Below are 22,236 nucleotides of genomic sequence, written 5' to 3'. Positions count from 1 at the left end.
TTATTACTTTTGTAATATTATTTTTTTGTAACTATGTTTTTCTGCTATAATTATACGTGCTAAGTGTGTTTTGTGCTACTGTTGGTTCTGCGCTTTGCACCTTGGTCCCAGAGGAACTCTGTTTTGTTTGGTTGTATTCATGTGTATTGTTGAATGATAATTAAACTTCAACTTCTGTATTTTTAATGAAGATAGTAAATTGTTTCAATTCAATCAAATTAATGAACAAAGGATTTTCAACAGGATATGCATTTCTATTCATATCACTATAGGACAGTTGTAAGTCCAATATTAAAGATGCAATATTTGGCAATCCAGGAAAAATAAATTGTTGGAACTAAAATGGGAACGTTTTGGCAGAAAAATAAGACCTATCATTCTACAAAACAGTAAAATATTGCAACTGTTATTTTACAACAAAATTGTGTATTCAAATTTATCTTGCAACCAAATACTGTACAATACATTACATCAGTAACAAGGAAGGAGAGAATCGCCAGTTTAACTTCCTTGAGTATTAACTTTTCTATACCAATATCCTCGATCACAAAATTCCGCTTTCAGGGTTTCTATAGTTCTTGCCTATTCCTTCTTTCTGGAATCTTTATGTTTCTTGTGTTTTTTGTGTTTCTTCTTGTGTGACTTTCGAGCTTTTTTTGAATGCCTGTGCATTTTCACATCTGCTCGGTCCTGCTCACTGTTCGTGTCTGATGTCTCTGAAGAACGGGATTTGGCGGAAGCTGCATTTCCCTTACCCTTCTTCGGTTCCTTTTCTTTCTCCTGCAGGAGATCATACACTTATTTACGATAACAATGGTAAAATAGCAGATATTTCCTTTCACAAATCTGGTTCAAAAATAGCTACACTCTATACTTGTCATTTTTATTGTTATCCTCAATGCCGTCAGTTCTTCCAGTTACAAATATGGTCCATCATTCTCGTCAACATCAATCATCTCAACATAGCCACCAAGTACCTTCATAATGCCAGACAAAAATAAGACCATAAGATATAGGAGCAGAATTAGGCCTGCTCTGCCATTTCATCATGGCTGATCCAATTTTCCTCTCAGCCCCAATCCATCCCTATGTCCCTTCGTGCCCTGACCAACCAAGAAATTATCAACCCCCGCCTTAAATATACATAAAGACTTGGCCTCTACAGCTGTCTGTGGTAAAGAATTCCACATATTCATCACTCTCTGGCTAAAGAAATTTCTCCTCATCTCTGTCCTAAAAGGACACCCCTCTATTCTGAGGCTGTGTCCTCTGGTCTTAGACTCTCCCACCATAGGAAACATCCTCTCCATATCCACTCTATCAAGGACTTTCACCATTCAATAGGTTTTAATGAGGTTACCCCTCATTCTTCTGAATTCTTTGGGCACATGGCCAAGAGGATAAGGTGTTCGTCTAGTGATCTGAAGGTCGCTAGTTCGAGCCTCAGCTGTGGCAGCATGTTTGTGTCCTTGTGCAAGGCACTTAACCACACATTGCTCTAGTGTCTGTGCGAGGAGTGGCGCCCCACACAGACTTCCAATCTGTGCCTTGTAAGGCATGAAAATGCCCGACGCAGGCCTCTCATGGTCTGAGTCGATGTTCCCCTCCCTTCTGAATTCTAGTGAATACTGGCACAGAGACATCAAAAGTTCTTCATATGACAAGCCATTCAATCCAGGAATCATTTTCATGAACCTCCTTTGAACCCTCTCCAGTTTTTGCACATCCTTCCTAAGATTAGGGGCCCAAACCTGCTCACAATATTCCAGTGCTTTATAAAGTCTCAACATTACCTCCTTGCTTTTATATTCTAGTCCTCTTGAAATGAATGCTAACATCACATTTGCCTTCCTCACCACAGACTCAACCTGCAAATTAACCTTTAGGGAATCCTGTACAAGGACTCCCAAATCCCTTTGTTCCTCAGATTTTTATACTTTCTCTCAGTTTAGAAAATAGTCAACTCTTTAATTTCTTCTACCAAAGTGCATGACCATACATTTCCTGACACTATACTCTATCCGCCACCTTTTTACCCATTCTGCTAATCTGCCTGTCCTTCTGTAGCCTCCCTATTTCCTCAAATCTACCTGCCCCTCCGCCTATCTTCATATCATCTGAAATATTGCAACATAACCACCAATTCCATCATCCAAATAATTGACATCTAACACAGAAAGAAACAATCCCAACACAGACCCCTGTGGAATACCACTAGCCACTGGCAGCCAACCAGTAAAGGCTCCCTTTATTTCCACTCTTTGCCTACTGCCAATCATGTACATGGGCTCATGTATGGCACCTTGTCGAAGGCCTTCTGGAAGTCCAAGTAATCATCATCAACCATTTCCCTCTGTCTATCCTGCTTGTTATTTCTTCAAATAATTCCAACAGATTTGTCAGGCAAGAGTTCCCCTTGAGGAAACCATGCTGACTATGACCTCCAAGTACCCTGGATCCTCATCCTTAATAATTGACCTCAACGTCTTCCCAACAACTGAGGTCAGACTAACTGGCCTATAAGTTTCCTTTCTTCTGTCTCTCTCCCTTCCTGAAGATTGCAGTGACATTTGCAATTTTACAGTCTTCTGGAACCATTCCAGAATCTAGTGATTCTTGAAAGATCATTACTAATGCCTCCACAATCTCTTCAGCCACCTCTTCCAGAACACCGTTAGGTTCGGGTGACTTACCTACCTTCAGACCTTTTGGTTTCCCAAGAAACTTCTTTCTAGTTATGGTAACTTCACACACTTCATGCACCCTGATACCTGGAACTTCTACCATACTGCTAGTGTCTTCTACAGTGAAGAATGATGCAAAATACTTATTCAGTTCGTCTGCCATTTCATTGTCCCCTATTACTACCTCTCTAGCAGTTGTTTTCCAGCGGAACAATATCCACTCTCACCTCACCTACACTTTTATGTATCAAAAGAAACTTTTGGTATCCTCTTTAATATTATTGACCTGCTTACTTTCATATTCCACCTTTACCTTCTTAATGACCTTTTTAGTTGCCTTCTGTTGGTTTTTAAAAGCTTCCCAATCCTCTATATCTGCTCTATTCTTAACCTCTTCTTGCTCTATTCAAAAAATCACGAATTGTGAACAATATTGCAAGTATCATAAACAGGAGAAATTCTGCAGATGCTGGGAATCCAAAGGCATACACTCAAAATATTGGAGGAACTCAGCAGGTCAGGCAGCATCTATGGAAATGAATAAACAGTCGACGTTTCGGGCCAAGACCTTCTATGAGACTGGAAAAGAAGGGAAAAGATGACATCATAAAAAGGTGTGTCAGGGTCAGGAGGATAGCTACAAGGTGATAAATGAAGCCTGGTGAAGCCAAGAAAGATAAGGGGCCAGAGAGAAAGGAATCTGAAAGGAGAGTTGAGTGGACCATAGGAGAAAGGATAGGAGGTGGGGACCCATGGGGAGGTAATAAACAGGTAAGGTTAGTTAAGTGGCCAGAGTGGGGAATAGAAGAAGAGGGGATGTTGAGAGATTTTTTTAATCGAAAGGAGTAATTGATATTCATGCCACCAGGTTGCAGGCTACCCAGACAGAATATAAGGTGTTGTTGTTCCATCCTGAAGGTGGCCTTATCATGGCCACAGGACAACTTGTTGGAATGGGAATTGGAATTAAAATGTTTGGCCACCAGAAAGTTCTGCTTTTGGTGGATGGATCAGAGGTGCTCAACGAAGTGGTCCCCCGACTTACAATGGGTCTCGCCAATGTAGAGGAGGTCACATCAGAAGCACCGGACACAATAGGTGACCCCAGCAGATCTGCAGGTGAAGTGTTGCCTCAAATGGAAGGACTGTTTGGGGGCTCTGAATGGAGGTGAGGGAGGAGGTGAATGGGCAGATGCAGCACTTTGGTTGCTTGCAGGGATAAGTGCCAGGATTAGTGTAGGGGGACGAATGGACAAGGGAATCACAGAGGGAGCAATCCCTGAAGAAAGTGGAGAGATGGCGGGAGGTAAAGATATGTTTGGTGGTAGGATCCCTTTGGAGATGGCGTAAGTTATGGATAATGATGTGTTGGATGTGGAGGCTCGTATGATAGTAGGTAAGGACAAGAGAAACTCTATCACTGTTAAGGCAGTGGGAAGACTGGGTGAGCACAGACGGTTCGGAAACTGAGGAGATGTGTGGAGGAAGGGAAATCCTGTTCTTTGAAGAAGGAAGACATCTGTGATGTCCTGGGAAGAAAATCTGCATCCTGGCAACAGATGCGGCAGAGACAGAGAAACTGGGAATAGGGAATAGCATTTTTACAGGAGACAGGATGGGATGTAGTATAGCCAAGATAATCATAGGAATTGGTAGGTTTATAATAGACAGTTTGTCTCCAGAGATGGAGGCAGAGAGATTGAGAAAGGGAAGGGAGGCATCAGAAATGGACCAAGTGAATTTAAGGGCAGGGTGGAAGTTGGAGGCAAAGTTAATGAAATTAACGAGCTCAGAGTGGGTGCATCAAGACAGTCAATATAGCAGAAGAACATTCAGATCAGATCAATATTGAAGTGTCTCTTAGTTACTAAAACATCTACTTATAACCTGGAATTACAAGTTGAGCCTCCAACTTTTAAGTAAGTAATTACCTTCTTTTTCTTCTTTGGAGGTTGACATTCAGATTGGCTGGAACAGTTGGCTAATTCCACTTCATCATCAGAAACCAGGCTGTATTTAGTGCCTCCTGGCTGCATGAAGCAATCTTTTGCAAAATGCCCTGGAAGGAAAAGGAAGATTACTTACATTCTGTATGAAACTGTGACTCATCCTTATTAATTGCCAATGATGGAGCACGATCATGCAGCGTGCGGTACTTGTGTGAAACTAGATTTCCAGCGGCTCCAGTTCCCTCCCACATCCCAAAATCCTGCAGGTTAATTAATCACTGTAAATTGCCCCCTAGTGTTGTCAAACGTTGCCAAAAAGTAGGGAATACACCCTACCCCACAGGAAAAGCCTTGCCCACCATTGAGCACATCTGCAAGAAAGCAGCATCCATCATCAAGAACACCCACCATCCAGTCCATGCTCACTTCTCACTGCGGCCATTGAGAAGGAAGTACAGGGGTCTTAGGCCCCACAGCATCAGGTTAGGAACAGTTATCACCCTTCAACCATCAGGCTCTTGAACCAAAGGAGATAACTTCACTTAACTTCACTTTCCCCATCAATGAAATTTTCCATGGATTCACTTTCAAGGACTCTTCATCTCATGCTCTATATAGTTACTGCTTATATATTATTATTTCATAGATTTGTTGAGTAGGCCCAGAATCCAATGAATGGTTATACATTTTATAGGCACCCGTTAAGTCTCCTGAGACCATGGATTTGCGCCTTGGAAGGTTTCCAGGGCGCAGGCCTGGGCAAGGTTGTATGGAAGACCAGCAGCTGCCCATGCTGCAAGTCTCCCTTCTCCACGCCACCGATGTTGTCCAAGGGAAGGGCACTAGGGCCGATACAGCTTGGTACCAGTGTCATCACAGAGCAATGTGTAGTTAAGTGCCTTGCTCAAGCATACAACACGCTGCCTCAGCTGAGGCTCGAACTAGCGACCTTCAGATCACTAGACCAATGCCTTAACCACTTGGCCACGCGCCAACACATATGGTAACATATATGTACCTTGATAATAAAATTTATTTTGTATGCATTATTGACTAAAACATTATTGACTACTCAACTAGTCTGTCATTTTTTTTTGGTCGTATCCTCAGAATGGACTGCCCAGTCCCTTTTTTTCCTTTTTTTTTTGTATAGTGTAGTGGGTTTTTTTTTTCTTCATTTAAAATTCAAAGCTTTTTCTTTCCTCTTCATGAACTGATAAGAGAATTGCTGTTTTCTTTTTTATTATACATTGTATACTAGCTTAACACTACGTATGATGTTGATAATGTCTATTTCAATCTCTGTCTGTATTGTTATTGATATATATATTTGAGATAATTCTGCTCTTGTTTGTATTTATGTTCCTTTTAAATCAATAAAAAGACTAATAAAGAAAAGAATAAAATTTATTTTGAACTTTGCTTAGACAGGAGTTGATTCCAGCAATGATCAAACTCTCAAAGGACCTCATTACATTAGATGTGAGTGCCACTGGGCAATCGTCATTGAGGGAGCTCACCATCCTTTTCTTGGGCACTGGTATGACTGTCACCCTTCTGAAGCTGGTGGGGAACTCTGACTGCAGCCGTGAGAGACTGAAGATGCCCTTGAACACTCCCGCCAGTTGGGTGGCACAGGTTTTCAGAGCCCTACCAGGTACACCATCAGGGCCTGACATCTTGTGAGTGTTCGCCCTCTTGAAATGCGTTCTGAAGTCAGCCTCCGAGACAGAGACCACAGGGTCACTAGATACTGTCCGGATTACCACAGGTGTAGTTTTATTCTGCCTTTATAAGTGTGCATAAAAAGGGTTGAGCTCAGCTGGTGGTGAAGCATCACAGCCATTCATGATGTTAGGTTTCCCTTTCTAGGAAGCAATGGCCTGCAAGCACTGCCAGAGGTGATGTGCATCCAATTCCATCTTTAACCTCAATCGGAATGGTTTTAAAATAGCTTTCCCCAGGTTGTACCTCGACTTCTTGTACAGCTTTGGATCACTGGTCTTGAATGCCACACACTCAACCACACAGGTCTTGATGAAGTCGGTGACAGCTGTGGCGTATTCATTCAGACTCGAAGATGAATCCCTGAATATTGTCCAGTCCGCCAACTCAAAGCAGGCAAACCGATTTCCAAACGAATCAAAGTGAGATTAACTCCACCTGCATGTTCCAATCGTGTTCAGTCAGTGGACTCAAGCTGCCTTTTGTTGGTCATGGTGATCAGTACAAAGTCAAAATGTGCTTACACTCATAGACGGCCAAGTCTCATAGAACTAAAATGTATGCCCGCTAGAAGCATGGTGACACTTGCGGACTGCCACCAACGCATCTTCGCACTGTGTTGGTCAATGACGCAAGTGATGCATTTCACTATGTTTTGATATATGTATGACAAATAAAGCTAAAATTTATCTTTAAAATCTTTAAATTCATTTATCACTCTGGGGTTTTATATTTCAAAGCAATTTGCTTTTGGAAAACTGCCAGGGATGGTGGTAGAGGCATTAATGATTTTTACGAGACTGAGATAGGCACATGGACAAACGAAAGATGGGAGGCTATACGGGAGGGAAGTGGTACATTGATCTTAGAGGAGATTAAAGGGTCAGCACAACACCATGGGCAATAGAGCCTATATTCTGCTATTATGTTCTACTGATCCCAAACTGAACTCTGCTAAAACTAACCAGAGTTATAATTTACAGTACCTGAATTCCTGACTTTTTTTAAAAAAAAAGTCTTTTTTTTTCAAACAAACTCTTAATTGCAAATAAGATCAATGATGCAAGTACCTTTACATCCACATTTTTTGCAAACTGTGTTTAGGACCGCTTCAAGTGTTATCTTCTGTGTGGTAAAATCTTTGAATTTGCGTTTTCTCCTCTCGTCCTGGCTGTAAATAGTCACAGAGTGGTGTTAAACTTAGCCACTTTCTGTCTTTCATCTAGAAATATTATGTTCCATTGGTGCTACAATGTAGCATGGTATTTAGTTTCTTTTTGAATAAAACTAATTTCTTGTTCGGATTACAGGAAGCTGCAAAGCATTGTGTGGGAGAAGCACAACAGTAACTGGTAAAATACTCAAAAAATATCCTGATCTCAACTCTGTGGTAAAATTGTTCTAATTCTCAAAGCATATTTAATAAACCAACAGAAACTCATACTCAAGAGCCACGTTATTTGGATCGAGGTCCTTCCCAGTTCCTTGATTGACAGACTTCATTGACAGAGAAAGCTTGACTTTGCCGTCCTTCTCCTAAAAATACAAGTTTTACATTCATACAGCAATAGAAATTTTACCTTGGTCACTTGCAGCAAATGTGTAATTTAATGACAGATTGACTGCAGTCGTGTGTATTTCGTGAAGGCGAGCATTAACAACTTTCCATCCTAAGGTTGATTAAAAAATGTTCACTGTAACATTATGTGAATACCTTGTAGACTTGAATCTCAAAATTCATGTTCGCATAAATCTTAAAGGTGTTGGTATACTTTATCAACCGCCATAGACGATGCCATGAATCTCAGAGCAAGAAAGTACATGAACACCCACCTAAATCAATCCCATCTTCCAGCGCTTGGCCCATGGCCTATTTTGCTTTGGCGATTCAGTGCTTATCTGAATAATTCTTAAATGGAGTCAGCGACTCTACCTGCACCACCCTCTCAAACTGTGCATTCCAAATACCTCTTTGGGTGGAAGAAGATTCTTCTAAGGTTCCCTTTAAATCTCTGACCCGTACCCTACTTTTACTAGAATGATACCTGGGTTTCAGCACCTAAGTTACAGAGAAAGGTTGAACAAGTTGGGTCTTTATTCTTTGGAACGTAGAAGGTTGAGGGGGGACTTGATAGAGGTATTCAAAATTATGAGGGGAATAGATAGAGTTGACGTGGATAGGCTTTTTCCATTGAGAGTGGGGGAGATTCAAACAAGAGGACATGAGTTGAGAGTTAAAGGGCAAAAGTTTAGGGGTAACGTGAGGGGGAACTTCTTTACTCAGAGAGTGGTAGCTGTGTGGAACGAGCTTCCAGCAGAAGTGGTTGAGGCAGGTTCGATGTTGTCGTTTAAAGTTAAATTGGACAGCTATATGGACAGGAAAAGAATGGAGGGTTATGGGCTGAGTGCAGGTCGGTGGGACTAGGTGAGAGTAAGAGCTTGGCACGGACTAGAAGTGCCGAGATGGCCTGTTTCCATGCTGTAATAGTTATATGGTTATATATACTCTTAGCCTGCCCACTAGCTTTATGCATCTCAGATATGGGGAAATGTTTCTTGCAGTTTCTCCCTAATAATTCAGTACCTCAAACATGTTCAACATGGACTAGATGGGCCAAAGGGCCCGTTTCTGTGATATAGTTTCCTATAACTCTCTGTCCCCTCTTAACTTCCTCCAGGGTAAACAGACCTGGCCTCTCCCATCTTTTCTCATAAGTAAACTGCTCCATCTCAGGAAACATCCTGGTGAATCTCCTCTGTATGCTCTTCAGTGCAGTCCTGGTTGCCTCATTATGGGAAAGGTGTAGAAGCCTTAGAGAGGATGCAAAGGAGGTTTACTAGGACGTTGCATGGATTAGAGTATGTTTCATTAGGATGAGCAAGTTAGGGCTTTACTCTATGGAGCAAAGGAGGATGAGAGGTGACTATATAGGGGTGTATAAGATGCCAGAAGACATAGGTAGAGTGGACAGCTGGGGCAGAAATGCCAGATACACTGTAGCATAATTTTAAGGCGACACACACAAAATGTTGGAGGAACTCAGCAGACGAGTCAACATTTCAGGCTGCCACCCTTCTTCAGGACGCAGTCCAAAGATGCTGCCTGACCTGCTGAGTTCCACCAGCGTTTCATGTGTGGTGCTTTGGAATTCCAGCATCTGCAGAATTTCTTGTGTTTGAAATTTAAGGTGACTGGTTGGAAGTATAGGGGTGGATGTCAGAGAGTTTTTTTTAAATTTTACAAAGAGTGTGGCTACCAGTGGTGGTGGGAGAGGCAGATACATTAGGGACATCTAAGAGACCATTAGATAGGCAAAATGGATAAAAGAGAAAGGAGCTCTATGTGGGATGGAAGGATTTGATTGATCTTAGAGTATGTCAGGTTATGGATGTGGATGTGGTGAGGACCTATTAGTACCTAGGGATGCATCTAGATGACAGACTTGAGTGGAGCACCAACACAGAGGCTGTGTACAAGAAGGGCCAGAGTTGCCCCTATTCCCTGAGGAGACTGAGGTCCTTTGGAGTATGCAGGCCTCTCTTTCACATGTTCTACCAGTGTGTTGTCGCCAGAACAATCTTCTGTGTGGTGTTGTGCTGGGGCAATGGCATCAACACAGGCGATGTCAACAGGCTCAATAAACCAATTACAAAGGCTGGCTCTGTTGTAGGAGTCAAAACTGGACACACTGGAGACTGTGGTAAAACAAAGGACCCTATGGAAAATCCTGGCAATTCTGGACAATGTTTCTCACCCTCTGCATGCCACCTTGGCTGAGCAGAGGAGCACCTTCAGCAACAGCCTAAGACAACTGCACTGCTCCAAAGAGCGCTGTACGAGGCCATTCTTACCTTTGGCCATTAGGCTCTATAATGAGTCAATCTATAGTTGGGAAAGTTAATACCCCTCCTGTTAGCCTGTTTGAGGTAACTTATTTTCTAATCTTTCTTACTTTTCTTCTAATATTTGTATATCGGTGCCCTTGTAATGCTACTGTGACACTGTAATTTCCTTTGAGATCAATATTCTATCTATCTGTTGGTCTAGTTTGTAATTGAAGGTGATTGACTTCAACGTTAACTTTGCTCTGCTTTCCACAGATGCTGCATGATTTGCTGAGAGTTTACAATATTTTTATTTTGGTAACTATAATACTGCTGATGCTGAAAATCTGAAATAAATATGAAAAATGAATGCTCAGCTGTAATTGAAGGTTATTAACTTGAATGTTAACTTTGCATTTCTCTCCATAGATGCTGCATAATTTGCTGAGAGTGAGAAATCACAATATTTTATTTTGGTAACTAACTGTCTTGTACAAGGCACATAGGGAAAATGTACCCCTCATAATGAAGGCTCATTGACCTGCAGATTTTAACTCATAATTCTCTGCCCACAGATGCTGCCCAAGCTGTAGAATGTCCTGCACAGGTTATCAGGATAAAGGAGTTGGGGGTGGAGTGGGAAAGATGAAGCAAGACGTTCCTGTACCTCCTTCCCAATTACTTTAACCCAGACTTTTTCTCCAACATCAACAATCTCCGATGGGTTATCCACCCGACTTGCTGACATTTGCGACTTGTGGACGAGACCTGTGAAAACGAAGCAAGCTTTCAGTGCATTGTAACACACACAAATTGCCGGAGGAACTCAGCAGGCCAGGAAAGGGATAACAAGTCGACGTTTTGGATCGAGACCCTTCATCAGGACTGGAAAGGAAAAGGGAAAAAAGACAGAATAAGAAGGCAGGGGGCAGAGGAAGAAGCACAAGCTGAAAAGTGAAGCCAAGTGAGGGGAAAGGTGGGTGGGTGGGGGAGGGGGGATGTAATGGATGTGATGGGCGGAAAAGGTAAATGGCTGAAGGTGAAGGGATCTGGTAGGAGGAGGGTGGACCAGAGGATAAAAGGAAGGAGAAGGGACATCACAGGGAGGTGGTAGGCAGGTGCGGAGAAAAGAAGGGGCATGAGGGGAGCCAGATGGGGAATGGAAAAAGAGGGAAGGGGTGAGAGGGGAGAGAGAAATTACCAGAAGTTATAGAAATCAATGTTCATGCTGTGTTTGTAATTCCCACAATCAATGCCCGACTATCCAATGCAGAGACCCATCACATGCCCCGTTTTGACCCACACTTCTAAAGGAGGATCTCGTCCCGAAACATCGACTTTTATTCATTTCCATCGATGCTGCATGACCTGCTGAGCTCCCCCAGCATTTTGTGTGTGGTTCCCTTTTCTATTTGAGTTACATTTTTGAGTTCGCCATCTTAAATTTGAAAAATATTTAACTGATAGTATATTACACTAGTAGGATTACTTAATTTGACAATTGTCACAACACAGAATTATATTCATTCAGTGAGAGGAAATGGTTGTTTGTCATAACAAGTATGCGGTTTGTTAAGGATGTGGTTCCAAGGTACATAGAGGCACATGATAGTCATGGGGATTTCAATATGCAGGTAGATTGGGAAAATCAGGTTGGTGCAGGTTTCCAAGAGGGGGAGTTTCCAGAATGCCTTCAAGATGGCGTTTTACAGCAGCTCATGTTGAGCCCACTAGGGGATCAGCTATTCTGGATTGGGTGTTGTGCAATGAATCAGAATTGATTAGAGAACTTCAGGTAAAAGAACCCTCAGGGGAAAGTGGTCATAATATGATCGAATTCACCCTGAAATTTGAGAAGGAGAAGCTGAAGTCAGATGTTTCAGTATTACAATGGAGTAAAAGGAATAACAGAGGCATGAGAGAGGAGTTGGCCAGAATTGTTTGGAAAAGAACATTGCCAGGGATGACAGCAAAGCAGCAATGGCTGGAATTTCTGGATGCAATTACAAAGGCACAGAAAATATACATCCCGAAGAGGAAGAAGTATTCCAAATGCAAGATGGCACAACCATGGCTACTAAGAGATGTCAAAGCCAACATTAAAGCCAAAGAAAGGGCACATAATAGAGCAAAAATTAGTGGGAAGTTAGAGGATTGGGAAGCTTTCAAACACCTACAGAAGGCAACTAAAAAGTCATTAAGAAGGTAAAGATGAAATGCAAAAGTAAGCCACCCAATAACATTAAAGAGGATACCAAAAGTTTTTCAGATACATAAAGTGCGAAGAAGCGAGAATAGATATTGGACAGCTGGAAAACAATGCTGGGGAGGTAGTAATGGGGGACAAACAAATAGCGGACAAACTGACTAAGTATTTTGCATCAGTCTTCACTGTGGAAGACACTAGCAGTATGGTGGAAGTTTCAGGTGTCAGGGGTCATGAAGTGTATGAAGTTACCATAACTAGAGAGAAGGTTCTTGGGAAACTGAAAGGTCTGGAGGTAGATAAGTCACCTGGACCTGATGGTGTACACCCCAGGTTTCTGAAAGAGGCAGCTGAAGAGATTGTGGAGACATTAGTAACAATGATTCAAGAATCACGAGATTCTGAATGGTTACGGAAGAATGAAAAATTGCAAATGTCACTCTGCTCTTCAAGAAGGGAGATAGGCAGAAGAAAAAAAATTGTAGGCCAGTTAGTCTGACCTCAGTGGTTGGGATGATGTTGGAGTCGATAGTTAAGGATGTGGTCTTGGGGTACTTGGAGGCACATGATAAAACAGGCCGTAGTCAGCATGGTTGGTTTCCTCAAGGGAAAATCTTTCCTGGCAAATCTGTTGGAATTCTTTGAAGAAATAACAAGCAGGATAGACAAAGTAGAATCAGTTGATGTTGTGTACTTGGATTTTCAGAAGGCCTTTGACAAGGTGCCACACATGAAGCTGGTTAACAAGGTTCTACAGGAAAAATTCTAGCACGGATACATCAGTGGCTGATTGGCAGGACACAAAGAGTGGAAATAAAGGGAGCTTTTTCTGATTGGCTGCCAGTGACTAGTGGTGTTCCACAGAGGTCTGTGTTGGGACCGATTATTTTTACATTATATGTCAATGATTTGGATGATGGAATTAATGACTTTGTTGCAAAGTTTGCATATGATATGAAGATAGGTGGCGGGGCAGGTAGTTTTGAGGAAGTAGAGAGGCTACAAGAAGAGTTAGGCAAATTAGGAGAATGGGCAAAGAACTGGTGGATGGAATATGATGTCGGGAACTGTATGGTCATGCACTTTGGTAGAAGAAATGAAAGGGTTGACTATTTTCTAAATGGAGAGAAAGTTCAAAACTCTGAGGTGAAAAGGGATTTGAGAACCATTGTGCAGTATTCTCTAAAGATTAATTTGCAGGTTGAGCCTGTGGTGAGGAAGGCAAATGCAATGTTAGCATTCATTTCAAGAGGACTATAATACAAAAACAAGGATGTAATGTTGAGACTTTATAGAGCACTGGTGAGGCCTCATTTGGAGTACTGAGAGGAATTTTGGCCCCTTATCTTAGAAACGATATACTGAAACTGGAAAGGGTTCAAAGCAGGTTTCCGAAAATGATTACAGGATTAAACAACTTGTCATATGAAAATTGTTTGATGGCTCTGGGCCTGTATTCACTGGAATTTAGAAGAATGAAGGGTGACCTAATTGAAACCTGTCCAATGATGAAAGGCCTTGATACACTGGATGGGGAGAGGATGTTTCCTATTGTGGGAGGATCTATGACTGAATACAGGGGCGTCATTTTTGAATGGAAATGAGGAGGAATTTCATTAGCCAAAGAGTGCTGAATCTGTGGAATTTATTACCACAGGCTGTGGAGGCTAAGTCATGTATATTTAAGGCACAGGTTGATAGATTCTTAATTTGGTCAGGGCATAAAGGAATATGGCGGGGGGGAGGCAGGAGATTGGGGCAGAGCGGAAAATAGAATCAGCTATGATGAAATGGTTGAGCAGACTCGATGGGCCAAATGGCCTAATTCTGCTCCTATATCTTATGGTCTAATGATACACAAAACAGTAACAGGATGATATACCTTGCCGTTTGCAACCAGGAATTTTAATAAATGCTCCATATTCTGTTACAGATGCAACCTAAAAAGAAAAAAATTTTAATTTTATTTTATGTTATTTTATTCTGTACTTTATTATTAGTTAATATTATTATTATTATTGCTAAGTGTGTTTTTAAATGTTGCTGTTGCAACAAAATAATTTCCCACGGGATCAATAAAGTACTTGTTATTATTATTATATAGTGATTAACAATTGAAGGAAATCTGTGTGCATTTAAAACAATAACGTACCTCACCCTGGGAGACTGAGTACATTTCAGGCATGTCCTCCATCTTTTTGCAGTAGGAAGAAAGTGGAAGTTCTTGCAGGATTCAGCTATGAAATACACATTTGCCAGGAATACTTTGTTTTTTGCATTTTTTCCCCAAGAGGCTCTATTTGCAGAAAATCAAATACAACTAATAAAAAAATTGTGTTCTGAATATGACAGAATGCTGTAAAGTTACACCAACCCATTTATGAGGAGATAAGTTTTCACACATTCTCAATAGAAATCAAATACTCCCTAAATTAATACTTAAAATTTGTGTCCCAGGGCACCTGTTTCAACTTCAAACTCAGTTATGAAGTATTCTTCGTAAATTAGTCAGACATTTTTGAATGTAAGTAAAATCTATGGGATTCAAAATTTTAAGTGCATTCTGAGCTGCACATCAGAGTGAAAATTTAATTTAGACTTTCATTATTGGCACAGAATCACTGGAGATTTTGCAAGAGCCACAGCAATTAAATATTTGCAGAACGAATAAAACTACAATCTGAATGTATCACAATTACTTTTGTTTTCATAGAAAACATAAACGTGGTGCAGTAGGATATTCAGCCCATCAAATCTATCCCATATCTCAGAGCAATCACATTTTCCCATCCTTCATCTCCTTGTGACCTATTCTATCTCATCTGCCCAGAACTCGCAGAACTCCACCTAGGTCACATGTACAGTCGGCCCTCCTTATCCGCGAGTTCTGCAAGTGCGAATTCAACCAACTGCAAATCGAGAAAACCCAGAAGTGCTCTTCCAGCACTTGTTGTTCGAACATGTACAGACTTTTTTCTTATCATTATTCCCTAAACAATGCAGTATTACAACTATTTTACACAGCATTTACATTGTATTAGGTATTATAAGTAATCTAGAAATGACTTAAAGTATACGGGAGGATGTGCGTAGGTTATCCTGGATCAGGATCGAAAAAAAAACAAATGTTCTCTTACTAAGTAAGTCGGAACAGGTACATCTGGTATTATTTAGCGTCAGTTAGTCAAATGTTTGTCTTAGTATATAGTATATATTTTACCTTTCTATGCATATAAAATGCTTAAGAAACGTATGTTTCAGCGCCGAGCTCGGGAACGGAAATCCCGGAGTTCAATCCAATGCCAGACCGCTCCCGAGCACGCTGTCCGTCCCTGCCGGGTTGATGTGGAGGATCAAAAACCTAAAACCCAATAATTAAACCACTGCGTTGCATAGTAATAATTGTTTTAATCGGGGCAGGGCTTTTCTCACTTTATCCTTTAAAATTGTTCCGATCGTTGACCGACTGTAGCCTAACACTTTTCCAATGACCGATGGCGTTTCACCTCTTTCCAATCGCTTTATTATTTCCACTTTATTTTAAATCGTGATCGTGATTATTTTCGTGAACAGAAACACTGTGGATTCAGAGCTCCGCCGCCGGGTCCTAATGTCCACCACACTGAGACCGGTTAAATAAGGTCCAGGGTTCTGCTGGGTCCTAAGGTCCACCTCATTTAGACAGGTTGACTAAGGGACTTGAGCATCCGCGTTTTTTGGTATCCGCGAGGGGTCCCGGAACCAATCCCTCGTGGATAAGGAGGGCTGACTGTAATTCACCCAAGGATGGTGTATGGTAATTAACAGTAACCACTTAATTCCTAGTCAATGACTCATAGAACATAGAAGAAAATAGCACTGGAACAGGCCCTTCAGCCCACAAAGTTGTGTCAAACTTAAATTAGTAATTACATGACAAACTAAACTAATCCCTTCTGCCTACAGAATGTCCACATATTTCTATCTCTCTCATATTCAGAATCACAATCAGGTTTGACATCACTGGCTTCTGTTATGAAATTTGTCGTCTTTGTGGCAGCAGTTCAATACAATAGAGAAAAAAACATGAATTATAGGAGAGAGAGAGAGAGAGAGAGAGAGATTGATTGATTAAACAGTTAAATAAGTAGTGCAAAAATTTTTTTAAAAACATAACAAGTAATGAGGTACTGTTCACAGGTTCAATGTCCAGGCAGGAAACTGATGGCAGAGGGGAAGAAGCTGTTCCTGAATGGTTGAGTGTGTGCCTGCTCCCCAATGTAGCAATGAGAACAAGGCATGTCCTAGGTGATGAGGGTCCTCAATGATGGACGCTGCCTTTTTGAGGCATCGCTCCTTGAAGATGTCATGGATACTACGGAGGCCAGTGCCCATGATGGAACTAAGTTCACTACTTTCTGCACCTTTCAATCCTGGGGCTCCCCATCCCCGTCGCCACATTCCAGATGGTGATGCAGCCAGTGGGAAAGCTCTCTGCAGTACATTGTAAAAATTTTTGAGGGTCTTTTGTGATATACTAAATCTCCTCAAACTGGTCCTGAAATATAGCCGCATTGTACTGCATCGATATGTTGGGCCCTGGATGGATCCTCAGAGATACTGACACCCAGGAACTTGAAATTGCACACTCTTTCCACTTCTGATCCCTTTCATGTGCCCATCCAAACATCTCTTTAAAGGCTCTAATATATATTCTATCACCTCCCCATGTAGCACATTCCGGGCACCCACCTCTCTCTGTGTAAAAGAAAACTTGACCCCACATCTCATTTCAACTTAACCCCTCTCACCTTAAATGCAGGCCCTCTGAATTGTTGTTATTCTTAATAAATCAATTGGGTTAGCCATTTTACATCTTTCAAATATCAATATTTTGAAGAATAAAAGGACTGCATATGATGGAAGTAGAAAGAGAAAATAGTGGAACTACTTGACTAGTTACCTCCAAGAGGACCACAACTTTGTCGTTGGGTTTGGAGACTTGTGTGCCTCAGTGACCCGGAGAGCTATGTTGGCTGGAGTCAGGGCTTTATGCTTTGGCTCTTGGTAGGGTCACCCATGCCAAACAGGTCAAAGGGTAGAGGTAGTCCGTCCGTCCTCCAGGTTCCAGGGTTCAGCGCAGGGCTAACAACCCTGACTGTTAAAACAGAATCGTTATGGAAACAAAAACGAAGAATCCCTCTACATCTGAGTGCGACGGTATTCCTGAGTCTCCACCCGGGACTTACATGATTAACTGCAGTGAAAACCGAGAGGAAGCTTCTGATATGATGAAGGAAGCCATGAACGCCGCCATAGATGGGGGACCTTCATTGCTGCCCTAAATGCCAACGGGTAATAGGGAAGTTAAAAAGAAAACTCAACAGATTAGGTCGAGTTTTGTGAAATAAGAAACGAAGATAATGTTCCCAGTCAATAGTCTTCTATCAGTGGAAAACAGTAATGTGACAATAACTGCAGGTTTTAGAAATATTGACCCAGACTTTCGCATTACCTTCCCTACTCTTCATTCTTCTACATCTCTTCAGAGTACAGGCAGCTATGAGTCAAGGGCTACAAGTTTAAGTGGGTCATTCAGCTGAGAGTCCTGCACTTTGGAACATGCGAGGACTTCACAATACGGTCTTGTCCAAAAACAGAGGCCTCCAACAGTGCAGAACTCCCCCAGTACTCAAAGGTTCATTATAATATCAGAGAATGTGTACAGCATGCAACCTGAAATTCTTACTCTTCACAGACATCCACAAAACAAGCAACACCATAGAATGCAAACACCAGGAAACCTGCAGATGCTGGAAATTCAAGCAACACACATCAAAGTTGCTGGTGAACGCAGCAGGCCAGACAGCATCTCTAGGAAGAGGTACAGTCGACGTTTCGGGCCGAGACCCTCCGTCAGGACTAACTGAAAGAACAGATAGTAAGAGAGTTGAAAGTGGGAGGAGGAGGGGAAGATCCAAAATGATAGGAGAAGATAGGAGGGGGAGGGATGGAGCCAAGAGCTGGACAGGTGATTGGCAAAAGGGATATGAGAGGATCAGGGGACAGGAGGCCCACGGAGAAAGAAAGAGGGACGGGGGGAAGCCCAGAGGATGGGCAAAGGGTATAGTGAGAGGGACAGAGAGAAAAAAAGGAGAGAGAAAGAATGTGTGTATATAAATAAATAACTGATGGGGTACGAGGGGGAGGTGGGGCATTAGCGGAACACCATAGAATGAATGACAGAAACATCAAAGCCCCGATGACCCCCAGCCCTTCTCGCAAAACCTTCTGACTCAGAGATGAGCCACAACTCATGATACTCTTTACATTTAAGCTCATACTTCTTTGTTGTCGTGTTCTCACTTTTCATGTTGATTTTTCTATATATTTACGATACAGTTATATCACCACTTGTCATTTTGATAACACTAATATTGCATTTGTCGCATATCGTAAGAAAAGTGTTGGAAATTTTCTTCAGGAGGCCATCTCACTGCCTAACAATGCTGGACAAGTTATTCTGCTATTTAATCCCCCTCCCCAACAGCAAAATATATATACTTTATTTATAGAATTTGCTATTAAACCAAGAATATAAATTTGGGGTACAGGAGTGAAACAGAGCTGCTGGTTGAGCTCTATTTCAACGACAACTTCATGCTCAACATCAGCAAGACCAAGGAATTTCAGGCGGGCAATTTGGGAGAACACACAACAGTCTTCATCGAGGGGTCAGTGGTGGGAAGAGTGAGCTGTTTAACGTTCCTGAGCGCTAACATCTCGGAGGGTTCCCCCCGCGATCACGAAGAACGCATGCCAGCAGCTCTTCTTCATTAGGAGTTTGTGGAGTTTTGATCTGTCACCAAAGACTCTTGTGAAATTTTACAGGTGGACAGTGGAGAACGTTCTGACTGGTGGCATCACACAGCTTGTTATACAACCAGCAGGCTGAGGAGGGTTGACTTGGCCAGTTCCATCGCAAGCACATTCCTCACACCATCAAGGGCACCTTCAGAAAGTGCCGCGTCAAGAAGGCGGCATCCATCATTAAAGACCCTCACCGTGCACTCCCCTCTTTGGAAGAGAGAAGGTAAAGGAGTCTGAAGACCCACACCCAATGTTTTAGGAATAGTTTCTTCCCCTCTGCCCTCAGATATCTGCACGGAGCATGAATCCATGAACACTACCCCATTATTCGTCTTCTGTACTAGTTTATTTAGATGTATAATTTATAATATTTTTATGTCTTGCACTGTACTGCTGCCGCATAACAAATTTCCTAGCAAATGTCAGCTGTGAACCCGGAAGCAACTTGGAAGCACAGCCTAAAGTACAACGATCACCCCTTACTGATAATAGCGTTAAAATATAAAATTGAACTTAAAATAACACGGACAATTAATTAACAATGAACCAAGTCACCATTCATCCAGTCACCACCATCTTGCTGCAACCTCTGCCATCAGAACCAATAGTAAAGATCCTTACTCAATCCTGGACACATCGGATAGAAGATTGGCAGCGGGATTAGACCAATCATCGTACAGGTCCTACTGGAAACCCGCCTACTGTGTATGATTGACATTGAAGACAGCCTATGGAGCTAGAGATGAGGGTGGCTAACCCGTCACCCCGCGGAGAGGCAGGTGTTGGGCAATGAGAAGGGGCGTTGTTGGGACGTGAGAGATCGGCCTTGACGACGGGCTGTGGGACCGGCGCCCGTGGACGAGATGATCGACCAGAAGCGCAAGGCGCAGGAGATGGCGCTGGTGCAGGTTAAGCGACCCCGTAATGATCTGGTGCCCTCGGCGCAGGGTGGTCCGCAGCAGGCCGTGCTACAGGCGGTAAGTACGGCGATAGGGCATCGGTGGCCACGTTACTGAGCTCGTAGTCAGAGGCCTAAACTAACACAGGCAGGAGTTTCTTCCCTCTGTGTTGGTTCACCCGCGGGCTGGAGAAACTAACACTTACTGCAGGCAAGAAGTATCAGCATTTGTTGAGGGACGTGTGCGTCAGTATTTCAAGTTGAGAATTCATCGAGACTGAAAGAGAGAGGGTGAGAGTCAATCTAAAGGGGCGTAGCAGGAGCTGGCGGATGATAGATGGACCCCGAGTCCTATCCTCTGTCGCCCTCCGGCTCCTGCTCCACCCCTACCCCTTCCCTCCACCTTTTAAAATCTGCTTTACCCCCCCCCCCCCAATCCTCGTCTTTCAGGCCGATGTAGCTTGTTGGCATAGAATGTTGTCTCCCCATGTTAGCAAATAAATGTTCCTTCAGTGCTTTCTCTGTTTCAGCATCTGCAGAGTCTTGTGTCTCCACTTATCACCAGCTCAGAAAGTGTCCCCTGAGCTGTCAAGATTTGTCTGTCCGCAGTGGTTAAGACAAAAAAAGAAACACATAGGAGCAGAAGTAGGCCATTCAGCCCATCGATTCAGCTCTGCTGTTCCATTATGGCTGATTTATTATTCCTCTCAACCCTGTCCTCGTGCCTGCTCCCCGTGACTTTTGACACTTGACTAATCCTATCAACCCCTGCTTCAAATATACCCAATGACGACCTCCCCCGCTGTCCGTGGTAATGAATTCCACAGATTAACCACCCTCTGGCTGAAGAAATTCCTTCTTGTCTCCATTCTAAATCAGTGTCCCCTGTTCTGAGGCTATGCCCTCTGGTCCTGAACTGCCCCCACTATAGGACACATCCTCTCCGCATTCACTAGGTGAATCATTGATCTAAGTTCAGATCCTTCTTTGAGAACTTAAAATGAAATTACCGTCAATAATGATGACTGAGAAACTATTAAAAGTCCTCCTTAGTGTTGCCTGTATCCATCTCCAGGCCCACATCTTTGACCCCTTAACATGCCTTAAAATTGATGTTAAAAATAATTCTGTTCAGTGATGGACAATAACAGTTTAGATGTGAATGTGGGAAATTTGATTAATACATTTGCAGGTGACAAGGACGTTGTGTTTGTGGGGAGGGGAATCTCAGGCTCTCGAATGATGTTGAAGGAATCTTCAAAAGGCGATGCCTCAAAAAGGTAGTTCATTTTCAGAAAATTGTAGCTCGGGTGGTTGATGGTTGGGTTCAGTTATTCTCCATTCTTAACAATTTACCTGCAAGTGTTTTGTCACCAGCTGAGGAGACTTCGTCAGTGTGCTGTTAATTCGGATAATCAACAGCGCGCTGACGATGTCTCCTCGCATGGTAACAAAATGTTTGCCAGTAAATTGCCGAGATCGGAGAACAGCTCAGCCCAACCGGGCTGGTCATCAGTAAGGGCCCCCTTTACCCAGGACATGCCCTCTTCTTGTTACTACCATCAGGGAGGTGGTACAGGAGTCTGAAGGCACAAACTCAAAGTTTTAAGGAAAGCTTCTTCCCAGATTCCGGAAGTCTGAAGGCACAAACTCAAAGTTTTAAGGAAAGCTTCTTCCCAGATTCCGGAACAGTCCATGAACACTACCTCACTATCTTGCTCTCTTCTTGCACCACTTATTATTTATATTTTATATTTATTGTAACTTGTATTTCATGGATTGGCGTTGGTGCGTGGCCAAGTGGCTAAGGCGATTGTCTAGTGATCTGAAGGTCGCTAGTTCGAGCCTTGGCTGAGGCAGCGTGTGTGTCCTTGAGCAAGGCACTTAACCACACATTGCTCTGTGACAACACCGGTGCCAAGCTGTATGGGTCCTAATGCCCTTCCCTTGGACAACATCGGTGGCATGGAGAGGGGGGACTTGCAGCATGGGCAACTGCGGGTCTTCCATACAACCTTGCCCAGGCCTGCACCCTGGAAACCTTCCAAGGCGCAAATCCATGGTCTCATGAGACTAACGGATGCCTATAAATTTCATGGA

General features: G+C 42.7%; 2 protein-coding genes across 6 annotated transcripts in view; one reads left to right on the top strand and one right to left on the bottom strand.

The window, feature by feature from the left end:
• Positions 1-185: 185 nt before the first annotated feature.
• zcchc17 (zinc finger, CCHC domain containing 17) lies at positions 186-20,415 on the bottom strand. 5 transcript variants are annotated; one of them, XM_072246950.1, is made up of 8 exons: positions 20,343-20,415; positions 14,542-14,685; positions 14,272-14,329; positions 10,851-10,951; positions 7,803-7,894; positions 7,429-7,529; positions 4,616-4,743; positions 186-780 (listed from the first exon to the last, which is right to left on the bottom strand). In XM_072246950.1, the coding sequence occupies exons 2-8, from the start codon at positions 14,581-14,583 to the stop codon at positions 583-585; spliced, it is 720 nt and encodes a 239-aa protein (XP_072103051.1). In that variant the 5' UTR covers positions 14,584-14,685; positions 20,343-20,415; the 3' UTR covers positions 186-582. The 5 variants fall into 5 exon arrangements, with proteins under 5 accessions (XP_072103051.1, XP_072103048.1, XP_072103047.1 ...); XM_072246947.1 differs by lacking the exon at positions 20,343-20,415 and adding an exon at positions 19,794-19,836; XM_072246946.1 differs by lacking the exon at positions 20,343-20,415 and adding an exon at positions 19,768-19,834.
• Positions 20,024-22,236, top strand: part of snrnp40 (small nuclear ribonucleoprotein 40 (U5)) — a 36,476-nt gene continuing 34,263 nt past the window's right edge. The window contains exon 1 of the mRNA XM_072246945.1: positions 20,024-20,215. Within this exon, the coding sequence (XP_072103046.1) occupies positions 20,102-20,215 (114 nt within the window). The 5' untranslated portion in view covers positions 20,024-20,101. The remainder of the gene's footprint in view (positions 20,216-22,236) is intronic.

This window comes from Mobula birostris, chromosome 29 (assembly GCF_030028105.1).
Source record: "Mobula birostris isolate sMobBir1 chromosome 29, sMobBir1.hap1, whole genome shotgun sequence".
In the NCBI taxonomy this organism is placed as follows: Eukaryota; Metazoa; Chordata; class Chondrichthyes; order Myliobatiformes; family Myliobatidae; genus Mobula; species Mobula birostris.
Note: the sequence above shows the minus strand (reverse complement) of the source record. Positions and strands in the feature narration are given on the sequence as shown.

Bases quoted from the DNA above. Each gene is read 5' to 3' on its own strand.
- zcchc17 (XM_072246950.1), bottom strand. From the start codon at position 14,583: ATGGAGGACATGCCTGAAATGTACTCAGTCTCCCAGGGTGAG. The intron at 10,952-14,271 runs GTATATCATCCT...TCGTTTTCACAG, and splicing joins TCCTGGTTGCAAACGGCAAG to GTCTCGTCCACAAGTCGCAA. The intron at 781-4,615 runs GTAATTACTTAC...GATCTCCTGCAG, and splicing joins CTCCAAAGAAGAAAAAGAAG to GAGAAAGAAAAGGAACCGAA.